Below are 15,182 nucleotides of genomic sequence, written 5' to 3'. Positions count from 1 at the left end.
GTGGGAGGCACTGTCAGAAGCTTTACTAAATTCTGAGTAGTCTGCTGACAGCCTTTCTCTCATCCCCCCGTGCTGTAGAACAAAGTCAGGCTGGTTGGGCAGGACCTGCCCACACTGGCTGGATCTGATCTCTGGTAGTCCTGCATGTGCCTCATGATTATACTTGAGGCAGCCTCTGACCTTTCCTGATACTAAGATCAGGCTGTAGTTCCTCAGACAATTGAGAAATTGGCCCACCTGGACCAAATGTTGTTCAACAAGGAAAAATGCAAGGTGCTGTACCAGAGCAATGGCAGGTATGTGTTCAGAAGGGGGGAAGAACTCCTTGAGAGCAGCCCTGCAGAAAGGACTTGGGGTTCTGGAGCAGGGAAAGCTGACCTGAGCCAGCAGCGTGCAGCCCGGAGAGCCGCCAGCAGCCTGGGCTGCATCGGCAGAGGGGTGGCAGCGGGCAGGGAGGGGACTGTCCCCCTCTGCTCTGCCCTCGTGAGGCCCCACCTGGAGTCCTGCGTCCAGGCCCGGGGCCCCCAGCACGAGAAAGACGTGGGGCTGTTGGAGCGGGTCCAGAGGAGGGCACGAGGTGCTCAGAGGGCTGGGGCACCTCTGCTGTGGAGCCGGGCCGAGGAGCTGGGGGTGTTCTGCCTGGAGAAGAGAGGAGAGCTCACTGCAGCCTTCCAGTATAAAGGGAATTTGTATGTAGGAGAGAAGATTGACTTTATACGTGGTCTGATAGTGATGAGACAAGGGAGAGTGGCTTTAAATTAGAAGAGGAGAGATTTAGGTTAGAGGCCCTGGTTCTCTGCCTAAAGCTGCAAGTTCTCCATCTCTGGAGGTACTTAAGCCATGAATGTGGTATGGCAGCTGGCAGGGGACAACCAGATCATGGCAGGGATTGGGACTGGCTGTGCTCTAAGGTTCCTTCCACACCGTTCTAAAGTTCTGTGAAATGGTTGAAATGCTTTTCTTAATTTAATGAACGTGCTTTAGGATGTAATAATATTTTCTTGAAGAATTGCTCATCTTTGTGTTTCTGTAAGTGCTAGTACTGTGGGCTTTAGCAAAGTAATTCTGGATTGCTTTTCTCTGCCAAATGCACTGTTGATAGAAGTGTTGATTGGAAGTACTTAACTGAAGGTAGATTAGTTCTTATGAAATAAAGTATGTCTGAGAAGAAGCATGAATAAGAATTTGAGCTTGTGCTTTTTTTTTTCCAGACAAGCGGAAGAGCACAGCCGCTGATGGCAGAATGAGTGCACTTCACAGGTCTGCATGTGCTGCAGACCTCCCTGCAGAGACCACTGCACCCAAGCAAGGACAGAACTTATGGTAATACATGCTTTATAGCTGCAAAATACTCAAAGCATAAAGGTCAAGGAAACTGTACAGAGAAGTCACTCAATAGGTCCTACTGTGTACATAGTCCTCTTTCAGTATTTAACTGCTGAATTAGTTTATAGGCCTGCCAGACCTCTGTAACTGATATTACTAACAGTGAACAGTGAATGGCAGCTGATCCAAGAGACCGTAGAAACACTCTGTTTAATTTAATTAAACTTAAAGCCAATCTAAATTAACACTTTTTTGTTGTATCAATTTTACCTATTTTATAATCAGGAAAATTCTTATTTGAAAAGATTCACTGTGTCTTTTGTTGTTTTTAATTCTGCTTTCAGTATTGGCAAGCTGTATTTTGAACAAGAATCTGTGGGAGCAGTGACTTACCTGGTTGTCTAGGTTTTTGTTCATGGCTCGTCTTAACAGGCCTGAACTGTGGCTCATGGAGTCCTTCAGCAGATGAAATAGCCTCTGTATAGCTGTACATATTGCTGTCTTTGGAGCCACATGTATAGGCTGCTCGTTCTTCTATCACGTAAGACATGCAGAGCAGTCCCCCAGCTCCTTTCTTTCTTTCTAGGTTTCACAGCAAGTTGGGAGACTGCATTTGTTCTCCTATAACGCCATTATGTGGAATTGTTTTTTGTTGCTGTTGATGATTATTAGAGCTTAGCAAAATATTTTTACATGTGGACAGCCAGTTATCCCTTTAATACTTCCTAATGCCAAGCTGTAGCCACCAACGTGTCTTCAAAATGAATCAATTGCATGTGAACAGTCTACCTTTGAGCATGTTTGACCTGCTCCATTGACTGGTTCTATCAGTGTCTTTAAAGAAAGTCTATGTCAAGTGTTGCATTGGATGGTAAGGAGAAGTTAGCATTGTCCCCACGACAGAAGAAAAAATGGCCCCGCCTGTACCTACCAAATTACTTGTGAAGGACTGTGGTTATCCATAACCTTGAAAACTCACAAAGTACTGATGCCTGCAGCTCCTTTATAAGCAGTGTCTTTTTCCCCCAGTTTTCTCCTGCTGACAAGTGGGATTTCTCCATCTTTGCCAAATATCACTGGTTTGTGATTTGAGCTCCAAAGTGTAGTTCTGCTGCTGCAGGTCAGAAATCCTTTACCAAAGGTCTTCCTCCTCTCCCATCAAGAACTGCTGAGGAGACTGACATTTGTGGACATCTTCGTAATTCTCTTCCCTTGCCTTTCATTGTTAGAGGGCTGTAGGAGAAAGCAAGGATTCCCCTGTGTACCTTCACTCTGTCTAGTATTGCAGTGGGAGATCTCCACCTCTTTTCCAGTCTAAATCATTGCACATCTTGTTATGTGGCCAAAATTCAGGAAATAAGTTATTCCTAGAGCATGGGTGCTAAATAAGAGGTTGTAGATTGTATGATTCACAAGAAAGTTCGCTCAGCTCTTCCTTAACTGCCTCTTTTACTACTACTTCATTCAGCAGGGGTGGAAATACATGTTCCAGTAGAAGGACAAATTATGAAAGAAAAGCCATAGCTTAAGCTACTAGTGCACACTGCTATGAATTCAAGGTAATACAGAGCCCCTGTGAGTTTTAATTCTAGGCTGAGTTTGAAAAAGCACAGCATTTCAGACAGCACTGCTGAATTTCTCAATCAGGTTGGCAATTTTTGCTGATGTGCTGAGAGGATCGCAGGCTTACAAGGCTTTAAAGTGCTTTATGGAGTCAGGAGAGGCAGCTTTATGAACCAGGTGTTGTCTCAGGACAGAGTTATATTCTACTTTTGAAGAGCAGCTTTGTAAGACGTGACAAGAATACTGAATCTAAGCATACTATGGTGTTTAAAAAAAGAGAACAAAGTAATTAAGAATCTTAGTTTAAAAAACAAACAAACAGCCAACAAACCTCAAATTGGCACCCAGAAACCTAAAATGCTTTCAGAAACTTTCAAAGAGATCATGAAATCATAGAGTCGTTAAGGTTGGAAGGGACAGTAGTCCAACCCAACCCAGCCATGCCCACAGTCACTCAGTGCCACATCTCCACAGTTCAAGACCACCTCCAGGGATGGTGACTCCTTCACCTCAATTCTGGAGAAGAAACTATTCCTGATATCCAGCCTGAATGTCCCCTGGTGCAACTGGCCTTTCTACACCCAGGCAGATCAATTCTTCCTCCCAGCTTGGTGTCATTTGAGAACCTCCTGAGGGTGCACTCAGTCCTCTCCTCCGATCCTCACTGAAGGTATTAAACAGATGTGGTTCCAGTACCAATCCCTGGGGAGCGCCCTGGTGATGGCCGCCAGCTGGATGGACCTCCACCCAGCACTGCTCAGAGCCTGGCCCTCAGCTGTGTTTTACCCAGCAAAGTGCACATCTATCTCAGTCCCAGGACAGATGTGAGACAAAGCCTTCACTAATTTCTAGGTGGTTATGTCCAGCCATACCTTCATCCACCAGGTGAATCACCTTCATAGAAGGATTGTTTAGTTTCCATGCTAGGTAATGCCTCTTACCTTTAGGAAAGAAAGTTTTTAGGAAACTAGGGGGGTAAAAAACAACAGCAGTAAGGAAACATTCTCAATATGGCTCATTTCAGGATGAGGATTTTATTAAAAGTAAGAAGGCATGCCTAGTAACTGCAGTTGAGTCTAATGAAAGAAATGAAAAGGAGCTTAAACTGAAGTACAGACCAAGGACAAAACAATTCTTCTCAGTCGAGAGCAGTCTTGTTTCACAAGATCTGTTGTTACAGGGCCTGGCAGGAGCTGAAGTGCCTTAAGTTGAGAAGGAAGCTTTTCTCATGAGAGAGTAATTGGCTGGGAAGCAAATTACAGAAATACTGTAATGTGTCTGTGTTCAGCAGGGTGATAGCAAGTAATGTTAGTGCAGAAGGGAGAAGTCTCCTTAAAGTGCATTTTATTTTGATGCAGAAACAGGGGACCAAAAAATTAAACTAGGAAATGGCAGTTGTTGTTGTTCAAATAGAGAGGAAAGAACTACTTCAGATCTGCTGATATCCCCGACTCACTGCTCCTGGCTGCTGTGGATCTTCTCGTTTGTGCCTGTGCAGCAGTTGGAGAAGCCACTGACAGAGGAGTTTGTTGATGACTGCTAAGCACAGGCGTTCTTGTCCTGGCACTCAAGAAGGTTATGAAAGAGCAAATGCTGAAATCTGAGGGGCAGGTTTAAGAACTGTCTCTGTATGCCTGCTCTGCTCTTCTGCCACTCAGAAATAAGATGCTGGGCTAGATGACTTTTTTTGTCTGACTCTTCTGTTACATAACGTGTTTGATTTCTGTCCTATCTGATGGATGCTAGGAAGGACTGTTAAGAATCGTAGCATTTGCTGATTTTTTTTATTTTTTTATTGAATGAAGATATCTTGCCTGTGTGCACTGGTCTCACAACCAGGTTGGTAGCAAGCAGTGAAGGTGAATGGTCTGAACCAGATTTACACCTTCATGCCCTTAATTGAGCAGAGGGTACAATGGCAGTTTGCTAAAGAGCACGTAATCACTTCAGACTGAATTTTTTTCTGCACTGGCTGTATGAATTTCTCCCGACAGGACCACCAAAAGCCGTTTCCACAGAGAAACAGTAAGCTCCCTCCACTGAAAGACTTTCTTTGAAGCTCTAGAACTGCAGAGAGCCTTTCTGACAGCTATCACTACAAAAGGGAAAGCAAAGGCAACCTGAGATCTGTTACTTGAAGGGACAGCAGCAACTGCGATTTCCCTCTAGGAAATCCATATTCCTGTTACAGCATTTTGCTTTCTGGCCATCACCATTGATCTCTCCTTTCTCAAGGACTCTTATGAGTTTAGATGGTACAGAACTGTCTCCTCCTCAACTGCTTTTTCATATTGTCCTTGCATACCCTGAAAGGCCTTGAAACTGCACTGAAGTCCTTGGACATCGGTACTCCAGTATTGTTTGCATGCTATAGCTCATAATGTTGGCATGTGGTGTATAGAAAGTTTCATTTCTTTGTGTTCTGCTGCATCTTCTGCCTCTTTCCTGGTAGTGCATCTAAAATGAAATTAAGAGTAGCCTCACACTGCACATATAGCAAGGTAAAGCTACAGCTGTTCTTCATTTAGGTCTTTGAAATCAGTACCAGATTAACTCCTTGATGTGTTGTTTTTCACAGTCTTGCTCCTTCTCTCCTTGAGAATGGGAATTTACAGGACAATAGTAAGGGAAGAAATAGAATCCGTAATTCCCCAAGAGCTACAGGAACAGTACCTCATGGAAGTGGTTTTTGCTTTTGGAGTACTTTGCCCTGCAAAAGAAGAGGGCCTGCTCTCTGATCCTAGAAGTGGTGAAGCTGAATATCAGTTTCAAACCATAAAAGTCTATTTCAACTCATAAATGCATGGATGTTTGCCACTCTTCTGCCAGGAAAAGACAGAAGAACCACACTCACTGATGTTGATGCCTATTAAAATCTCCCTGTTTAAAGATTCTGGGCATTATGGTCCTTGAGAAAGTCTTGTGTCCATGCTTTAGTGCTTTGTGTGATACATGTGCACCTGTCTTTCTGACAAGAACCATGGGTTAATTGAAACCTTTCTAGTAGTACATTAGTGCACAATAGACTTTTCACTTATCCTGCTCAGGAATCCCAGGTGTGTATACAGACTGGGAGGAGCAAACCTTGAGAGCAGCCTTGCAGAGAAGGGCCTGGGGGTTCTAGTGGATGAAAAGCCAGCAGTGTGCTCCTGCAGCTTGGAAAGCAGGTGGTGTCCTGGGTTCCATCAGCAGAGGGGTGGCCAGCAGGGACAGGAAGGTGACTGTCCCTCTGTACTCTGCCTTCATGAGGACCAATCTGGGGTACTGCATCCAGATCTGGAGCCCCCAGTACAAGAAAGACAGAGCTGTTGGTGTTGGAGAGGGTCCAGAGGGAGCCACAAAGATGATCAGGGGACTGGAGCAGCTCCCCTACAGGATGAGGGAGCTGGACTTGTTCAGCCTGCAGAAAAGAAGGCTGCGGGGTGACCTCACTGCAGCCTTTCAGTATAAACAGGAGGGGAATCAACTCTTTGAAAGGATAGATAACAGCAGGATGATGGGGAATGGTTTTAAGTTGAAGGAGGGAACTTCTTTACGAAGAAAGTGGTGAGGTGCTGGAACAGCTGCCCAGAGAGGCTGTGGATGCCCCGTCCTTGGAGGCGTTCAGGACCAGGTTGGATGGGGCCCTGGGCTGGTATAAATGGGGAGGTTGATGCCCTGCCTGTAGCAGGGGGTTGGAGCTTGATGATCCTTGAGGTCCTTCTGACCCAAGCCATTCTATGATTCTATGAAAGCAGTTGCATTTTAAAAATAGTGGCATCTCTGCAGAGTAACTCCCATTGTTCTTCATCTATTAGGAATACACCATGGTATGGCGGGTCCCCTCAGCAGACAATTTGAGTTAACCATGCGTGGGTGCTGACAGACTCCATTCTCACGCCTATATTCTACAGATGGAGTTTCCCTGTTTCTACCAACCCTCCAGAGCAGGTACTGATCCTGGGCTCCTCTAGATGTTGTCCTCCTGATTTCCTCATTCCGTAGTCTGCAGTCCAGGTTTTATACCTTTCTTTCTGTCCCTTGCAGCATGAGAACAAGTGGGAATATTCAACCCAAGTGCATGTGAACAGCTCCTTTTGAGTGAATACTTGTATCACGTTCCCTCTGTTACAACTGCTGACCAGCCTGCTGGCTTGTGCTGCCAGATGTGTAAGGAGAGAATCCTGGCTGTTATTTAGGCCTTTAGCCTAGACAGATTACCCCATTTGTGGTCAGTTTGAAGGCCTCCATCTGGTCTTGGTTCTCCCACGGGCATCATTTCCATTACTTCAGATTGTGTTATTGTGTATAAGTTCTATGTCAAGCTACATGAATGGCACCAGTTACTTTCCCTTCCTACTTACTAAGAATCACAAGATCATGGACCTGTTGTCTCCTCATTTGAAATACCAGCCCTCTTTGTAGTGTCCATGCTCCCAGCCTTGTGAGCCCTAGTTGGAGGTGCAGGTGGTTCCTTTGGGGGTAGGGAGTGCATGGAGCTGGTTTGGGAAGCAGGAGCTGTAACTGCACATAGCAGCACGGTGTCACTGACCACAAGTGTGTCTTTGATGTGTTTATATTGTGTGCATTTGAGTTCAAGCTGATGTAAAACATCCTACTCCTAGACGTCCTAGTTCTTACTCATTGGGAGGATTGAGAAAACTTGAGTTTGTCTGTTGCAGGTACTCTCCTTTCCCTATTTCCTTTTCGGCAGAACAAACTTGTGCTAGTTTAGCCCGCAGGTTTCCAGCCTTTTGGCTTGCCTGAGCCACAGTTAGTGAAGAGGAATTGTCTAGGGCCACATCTACAAAGGTTGCTCTTGAACAAGTGCCTCTTAACTAGTTTCCCTGGAAACTGCAACAGATGCAGAGAACACAAGAACACTATTCAACAGAGCAAATTCTCAGCCACAGAACACTCTTTTTCAGTGTAGTCACCACTAGCTTTGTATTTTCACCAGCAGTGAGCAAGAGCCTGCATGCTGCACTCATAACAACCTGCACTGGTGGAGCTGTGACCCACTGCACTATCACCACTGCTGAAATGCACCACCCTCCTCTCACAGCGCTTGCATCCATGGTTGGGTCCATCAGCGTTCAGCAAGTGCCCATGTTTGTCAGTGGTGCCACTTTTCCCTTGTGGAGCAGTTCAGTGACAAACCTGTGCTTCATATGCGCTTCCATGTTGGATGCTGTTCTGTCAGGTGTGACGGGGCAGTGGTGGGAAGGATCAACCTCTACTGCTGTGCCACCAACAGCTTCTGGCACTGTGGGCCAACATCATAAAACAAGGCACTACCTTCAAACAGCCCTCATAAAATACATGATACTGTTAATGTATACAAGTAACAAAACTTATTTTAGTTTTTAATATATTGAATATATAAAAAAGACAAAACTTAGGCCCAGTTTCTGGGAAACTAACTTATCTTTGTGGTTTGATGAAAGTAGCTGCAATTCCCTGAGCTCTCAAGATGTTCATCAGAGGTTGTGGATGAAGTTTTACTCTTCCTGTTCTTTATCATTCAAAACAGCACAAATGTTCGTACTGCCAGAAAGCAGAGAACAAGGAGCCATTGTGAAGTGAGGGATGTTTCTCTGGTAAGAGAGGGCTTATAGAAGTCTGGCAAAGAGGCATGATCAAATTTTTGATTCCAGTTCTATACATTCCATTTGGAAATTTGCAAGTCGTGTTTTTACGTCGACTGAAAATGGAGTCACAAATAATGCAGGAAGTTGGCGATTTTGTTGGCGATCTTGAGACAGGTTTCAAATTCCTTTGTCAAAACGCCCAGCACGGCTGCAGGTTGTTCTCTGTTCACAGGACCGTGTTTATCTGAAGTCACAAAATCCATAAACTTATTTGTCATAACTTGAGTCAGCACTGCACCATGCCCTCCCCATGCCCACTTCCAGGGGCAGTAGTGCACTGGTGTTCGCTTGGTGCCCAGTGACAGTTGCACCACAGTGAAGCAATGGCCTGCATGCAGCCCATGGGTGCACGTGCCTGGATGGCCCCACCTGCCTTCCTTACAAGGATGTTCCTCACAAGGATGTTCCCTGCTTTCTCATTCTGGCCGGCAGCCTGCGTTCTTTTCCCAGACAGTGTAGTTGTAGAGTCCCAGTGCCTTATGTTAACTGTTTCCAGTGGCCTTTCGTTTCTAGCAGAGAGGAAAACTGTGCAGGAAATTCCCCTCTTAGTTGCGTAGCTTTGGAGGAAAACTGAGAAAGCTGGGGTAGAAATATCTTCTCAGATATTTCCCAAATGAATCCCATGTAAGCAGCAGTGATTTAATGCTGTTTTATCGCAACCTAGGCAACCTTCTTAACACACTGGGTATTTGTGCTCTTTGGGTATCTGCAGGATGACTGGAAGCTTGCTTCGTGCCATTCCCATGCTGTGACAAGCTCTTTCTTCTGAAACATGGTTTAGGATCAGTCCAAAGGTTTACCCCAAGGTTTTGGCAGCAAGTTGATGCTAAATAATCTTGAGGAATGTCTCTATTTAGCACAATTCCAGTAGACTTAGAAATGCCAGACTTTGTAATGATCTGTCTGTAGACCTTCAATGAATGTAGGAGTGCTGATGATGTCACTCACCACAAGTGGTATCTGCAAGAAAAAGACAGGATTTGTGTTGTTTGACATTGTTTGACATATGGTTATTATGGGATTGTGTGAATGTCTGTTGAGTCATGTGACCAGCCCTTCATTGCTTCAGAAGTGCCTGTGCCAGGCTCCAGTGGGTGAGGGATGTTTGGAGCTGCTCTGTCCTGTTCCTTGCAGGCAGAGTGTGCAGAAATGGTGGCCAAAAGATCTGATCTCTGTGTGCAAAGTGAGGATGCCCTTCAGTGTTGGGGTGTACTGAAGCAGATGATTGGCAAGGGACCATTTATTCTTCTGTTTTTAAACAATTCTGTATTTTATTAGTGTAATCAGTTTAATAAAGCAATGCAGGTTGTCAGGCTGTTCCCCTAACATAAGCATACTAGCGCTGTGAAATACTTTTTTTCCAGATGAGATACTTAGTAAGGATTTCTCCCAGGATAAGAACCCATTGCAGATACTGATATTCCAGGAGAGTCAAACAGCACCCTTCTCTATCTGTAAGTTGGTTCATCTGAGCTTGTGCCCAAGAAGAAAACTTAGATCTCAGGTCTTCTCTGTGACTGGCGAGGATCACGTCATGGTGATCACTTTGTGCTTGTTTCCATTTAAGATTTTGCTGATCCTTCAGTTCCCTTTTGTAAGGAGCAATCATCTGCTAGCTACGTGTTTGTATTTTATTTTTTTGTAAGCCCAGGTCTGCCAGTGCTCGCACCAGTACATGGTTCAGGAGATGAGGCACGGAGCCATCACAGGAAAGAACAAAAAGAAAAAGAAAGGTGCAGGTTTTCAGGATATCAGAAAGCTTAGTTTGACCATACAGCCCTGCATCATGACCAGCAGTGTGGTTGCACTCTGCAGTTGCTGAAAGTGCCTGTTTAGAGAACTGTGCAGAAGTTTTGCCCTTTTAGATTCAGCTAACTGCAGGCTACCATTGCTCTCTTGAAGGACTTTGTGAGCAGAGAGCTGATGAGAGCAGAAAGCTGATGAATGTGATTCCCAGATACTATATTTAATCTTTCAGGTTAATGCAAGCTTCTTAGAAGGGAGATCTTCTGCACTTGTGAAGGGCATGGCTTTCCATCTCACATCTGTAGCATCAGCTATCGTGGTCTAAACTGGAACATACTCTTTTTGATCTAGGGGCTGTGGGGCTTAATGAAATCAGTTGAAGGCTCTACAGAAAGAATGATTAAATTGCCATGCTATGCAGTGCATAACATGTTAATCTTTTCTAGTGCATCAAAAATGACATTCAGATTGCTTAAGCTGACTGCAATTCAGTGAATCTAATCCCTAGGGCAGATTACTAAATTCAAATGCCAGTGTTTTAATAAACTTAGTGGGAGGAGACATCTATAAATTAGTTCTGTGTTTATTTTGTTTTTGTTCTTCTTACCCTGAAATGGGCTACGTTTGGGGACCTTGAAATGAGGCAGTCTTACAGAAAAGCTGGTATAAGCATTCTGCCTAAGTTTTTCACCTCGTCCCTGGGGTTGGGATGTAGATTAATTGTCATTGCTGTCTACTAATTCTTGTGAAGTGCTTAAGAGAAGGAGCTGCTGCTGCAGAGATGGATTAGCTGATGTTGGTGAATGTTGTATCTTCCAGGTTTCTCTGTGACAGTCAGAAGGACTTGGATGAGCTGATAGACTGCCTGCATCCACAAGGAGTAAGAGAGAGCCAGCTAAAGGAGCGCTTGGAGAAAAAGTGAGCCTGCTGTTTCCCTGTGTCTCTTCTCAGCTTCACAGCACATCCTCACCATAGCAAGCTTTTCCATTCCTGTGGCAATGTTCAGCACTTCGCTTTGATTGTGCCTGTGCAGGGGCATATAACAAGAATGAGAAATTGTTCATTTGTAGACAGTAACTACAAGTATTACTCAATAAGTAATGCTCAAAATCAGGAGGAGGTTCAGTCTTAAAGGTGCTCCTCGCAGCTTGCAAAGGCAGTGCTGTTCCATCCACAGAGGCAGAGCTTTGCTTGCTTTAAAGCATCCTTCAAGGAGTGTTCTGTACTGGTGGGGCATGTGGCTGTTATTGGAAGCTGTTGTTGCCCAGCACACTGACAACTCACAGGGCACTGGTCTGCGTGCATTCAAAGGCTTTTCTTGATTTTCTAGGTATCAGGACATCACACATTCTATGCACTTGGCTCGGAAACAGAACTTGGGCCTCAAATCCTGTGATGGCAACCAGGAACTGCTGAACTACCTCCGAAGTGATCTCATTGAGGTTGCAACTCGGCTGCAGAAAGGAGGGTTGGGATACGTTGATGTGACACCAGAATTCGAAGCAAGAGTGAGTGGAAAGTCAAAGTAGTGCTAAGAAAGACAGACCTGTTGACACTGACTCTAAGGTCTTGACTCTTTGGATCGGGAAAATCAGATTTGTTGCATATGCATTCTTTGTTAACTAGTATTTCAAGACTACACAACTGCTAACTTGAGGCTGATTGGTGTAGGGGAGCTGTAGCTTTGAGGGTAAATGTCCTGCACAACTGTGCAGCTGTCCTGTTTTCTTCAGCTGTTGGAGGGGCTTCTTTATGGAACTTCAGTGGAGCTCTTTTTGGCTCCTTTTTAGCTTCTGTGTCAGAGCCAGAATGTATTGTTGAGACAGCAGTTTTCTTTTTTTTTGGTGATTTTTCATAAATTCAGACCACATTAGACTTGGAGTAATGTTTGTGCCCCACATCTAGGAGCTAAAGGTCGTTCTGTTCAGGGCTGTATCTGCTCAGTGAGCTGAATATGGCAGTGTTCTGGCTAGTTCAGCCTCGCTCACGTGAGAATTTCTGGTGCACTGTACCTCCTTAGGAGTTGATAAGCTTACCTGATATGGGTAGAGTACACACGCTTGAGACTGGTGCGTGCACCTACCAAAGGATGACGTTGTCTTGGAATGCTTAGTAACCTGTTAAACGGCATCCTCAGTCAGAACAGAGACCTCTCTGTGCAGATGCAATCGTAAGTGTTCAGAGAGTGTTCAGAGAGTGAGAGAGAAAAAGAACTTTTTCTTTTCTGCCCTGAAGCATCTTGCTTTTTTTTCCTTTTTTGAACCGACATAAGCATTCATGTGCTATGCATGCTCATCAGCCACGTGTGAGCTCCAGCAGAAGCAGCAGCAACATGCTGATCCCATAACCGAGTGTGGGACTTGGTGCACGGTAACACTGCATTAAGTATCACAGATATCCAGTGCCAGGACAGAACCTCCCTAAACAGTGCAAAGAGTGATGTCCAACTGATGTGATTGTGTACTCTTCCTAACAGGTATACTCACTGGAGAGCCTAAAGGATTTTGGAGAGTGTGTGATTGCACTCCAAGCCGGTGTTATTAAGAAGTTTCTGCAAGGTTTCATGGCCCCTAAGCAGAAGAGAAGGAAACATCAAGGAGAGGACTACATTGCCAAGGCTGAGGAGGTAGATGAAGAAAAGAAAATGGCAGAAGAAGCTAAGGTATTGCTCACCCCAGGGCTCTTTTTAGTCCTGTACTGCCTTTGAACCCCGAGTTACATTAAATTTCGTCTGGCAGTAAATCCTGTGCAGTTTCTCCCTATTGCAAGTTTAGGGTGCAGTGAGTTTGTTGTTTATGGGTCCAGATGTTCCCTGGTTACTCTGAAGTGTAAAGGTTTAGCTGAGTAAAAGTCCTGTATAGCTGCAGTTGCAGTATTCTCTCTGTAGACAGGAAAAGAGTCAAGTTGGGTATCTGACTTCCTTTGCAAAATTCCTCACCGGTGTATAAAAACACATGAATAAAAATGCATTACACAGCATTTCAGGGAACTTGTTGAGTTGTATCCATCAGAGAGAACAGGTGGGGTCTTACTGCCTTCGACCCACAAAGAAAAAGAGAGCCTTGCTGAGGTTCTGGTGAGTATAAGGCAGAGAGGTTCAGGTAAATATCAGAGTTATGCATATTATTCAGGAGGATAGAAGACTTGTTATGGATAGAAATGCCCACAGCAACGCAGGCTGGGCTACACACAGCTTGTCTGGAAAACCAGGTGGAAGAGCTGGGTGAGTCTACAGGTGTAGCCTCCCAAAAGGCATGGAGGGAAGCTGCAGGGGATTTGGTAGATTCTTCAGGCAGTTGCCCTGAACCAGCATTTCATACTGTGAGGATGTTGGTTGTTTTCTTGAGCCGAATGGGACATTGGTGACATGGGATTTTTTTTCTGTTTTTCCTCTCCCTTCAAAATGAAATGATTTGCCCTGATTGGTCACTGTCTTCGGTAGAAGTGGCAAGACCAGCATTGGAGCAGCAGGTGCATTTGACATTTCCAGACTAGAAAAGTAATAGATGTTCAACTCATTATGTTTGTGTTTTTGTTTTTGTTTTGAAACCTCTTATCAGCGTGTGCTGAGCCCTTGGGTCTTTGTTATGCGTGGCATTGCCATGTTAAGAGGATGTTTGGGTAGTCACTAGAAATTTTTCAGTCTTCAGTGTGCTGAAGTATCTAAATTTTGTTAGCTTTGTTGAATCTTCCAGTCTGCAGTGCAGTGGGAATGGAAAGCTCCTTTTTTCTCAAAGCTCTCAGCAGAATGTAGCTGTAGAAATCAGTTTCTCTGGGACAGAAAGGACGTGGATCACGGCGTTTCGCGTATCTTCAGCAGCACCACGTTGTGCTGTCGTGTTTTAAAGCTGTAGTTGGAAGTCACTCCTGCAGGGTGTGCATCCAGGGCAAACAAAGACTTACTGCAATATCTAAACTGATGTAGCAGTGAGTTCTGTATTGGAGCCCCAGCCACTTCCCTGCTCACGCTACAGCTATGTTAGACATGAAACCTGAGCTCTTAGTTGCCTGAAAAGTGAGTCATTTTGATCCTGATTAGTTTTGGCACTCTACCCATAGAGCTTTGCTCCCTTGATGACATGGCGAGGCCAGGCTTCCGTAGCATTGCTTCACCCTCACAGTTAGTTGCAGAGTTTTCAACTACATCAGCTCAGTTAGAAGATGTGCCTAGCATGGCTGAAACATCCTGATTAGTACTTTCGTCCTCCGGAAACCAGCTGGAACAGCAGTACTTCTGAATACTGCAGGATTTAAATTCAAAATGGCAATTAATTTTTGCAGTATTGCCCAGTTTCTCCAACGTGGCTGCATACCTCCTTACACAGCTCGGCCCTGTAGTGCCACGAGTGCAGGTGTCCTTATCGTCACCCTGGGCAGGTGGCGCTGCAGGTCTCCCTCTGGTGCTCTGGTTTTGGTGTCTCTGGAGCAGTAATGCAGTGCAGTGCCCTCTTTATCTTAGCTGCTCATGGTCATACAGTGAATATTGAACTCTTTGGATTTATTTTTGTGTTCTTACATAGACTTTGAAAAGCAGATCTCGAGCTGGAGTCTTTAGAGGCATAGCTGCATTGAGAGTACATATCAGGGAAAATACAATGTAGCTGAACTGGAAAAACACACTTGGTGTGCTTGAAGGCTACAGCAGAGAAATTGTGGCCCATTCTGCCTGGTCTTCCCTGTGAGAAGCAAGTTGGGGCTCAATAAGGTATCCATCTGCTGGCATAACTGTCTGCACCAAAGGCTCCTCCTGGCTCAGCTCCCCAGTTAGAGAGGCACTACTGAGTGGTAGAAGAGGGCAGTGCAGACCTGGCTTGTGACTGCTTCTGAAAAACTGTATTTTGCCTGTGTGTTTACACCTGTGTTCCCACGTGGGGAGGCAGTAGCACTGGAGCTGTGCCAGCATAGGCAGTGCATCAG

At 45.0% G+C, this 15,182-nt stretch overlaps 1 protein-coding gene across 1 annotated transcript in view; it reads left to right on the top strand.

The window, feature by feature from the left end:
• Nucleotides 1–15,182, top strand: part of BAZ1B (bromodomain adjacent to zinc finger domain 1B) — a 52,078-nt gene that overhangs the window by 24,549 nt on the left and 12,347 nt on the right. Inside the window, exons 10-13 of the mRNA XM_048966649.1 lie at nt 1,212–1,323; nt 11,085–11,183; nt 11,596–11,773; nt 12,742–12,927. Coding sequence (XP_048822606.1) covers nt 1,212–1,323; nt 11,085–11,183; nt 11,596–11,773; nt 12,742–12,927 — 575 coding nt within the window. The remainder of the gene's footprint in view (nt 1–1,211; nt 1,324–11,084; nt 11,184–11,595; nt 11,774–12,741; nt 12,928–15,182) is intronic.

The sequence above is a fragment of the Lagopus muta genome, chromosome 20, assembly GCF_023343835.1.
Source record: "Lagopus muta isolate bLagMut1 chromosome 20, bLagMut1 primary, whole genome shotgun sequence".
NCBI lineage: Eukaryota > Metazoa > Chordata > Aves > Galliformes > Phasianidae > Lagopus > Lagopus muta.
The sequence above is the reverse complement of the archived record's forward strand: the minus strand, read 5'-3'. Positions and strand labels throughout refer to the sequence as shown.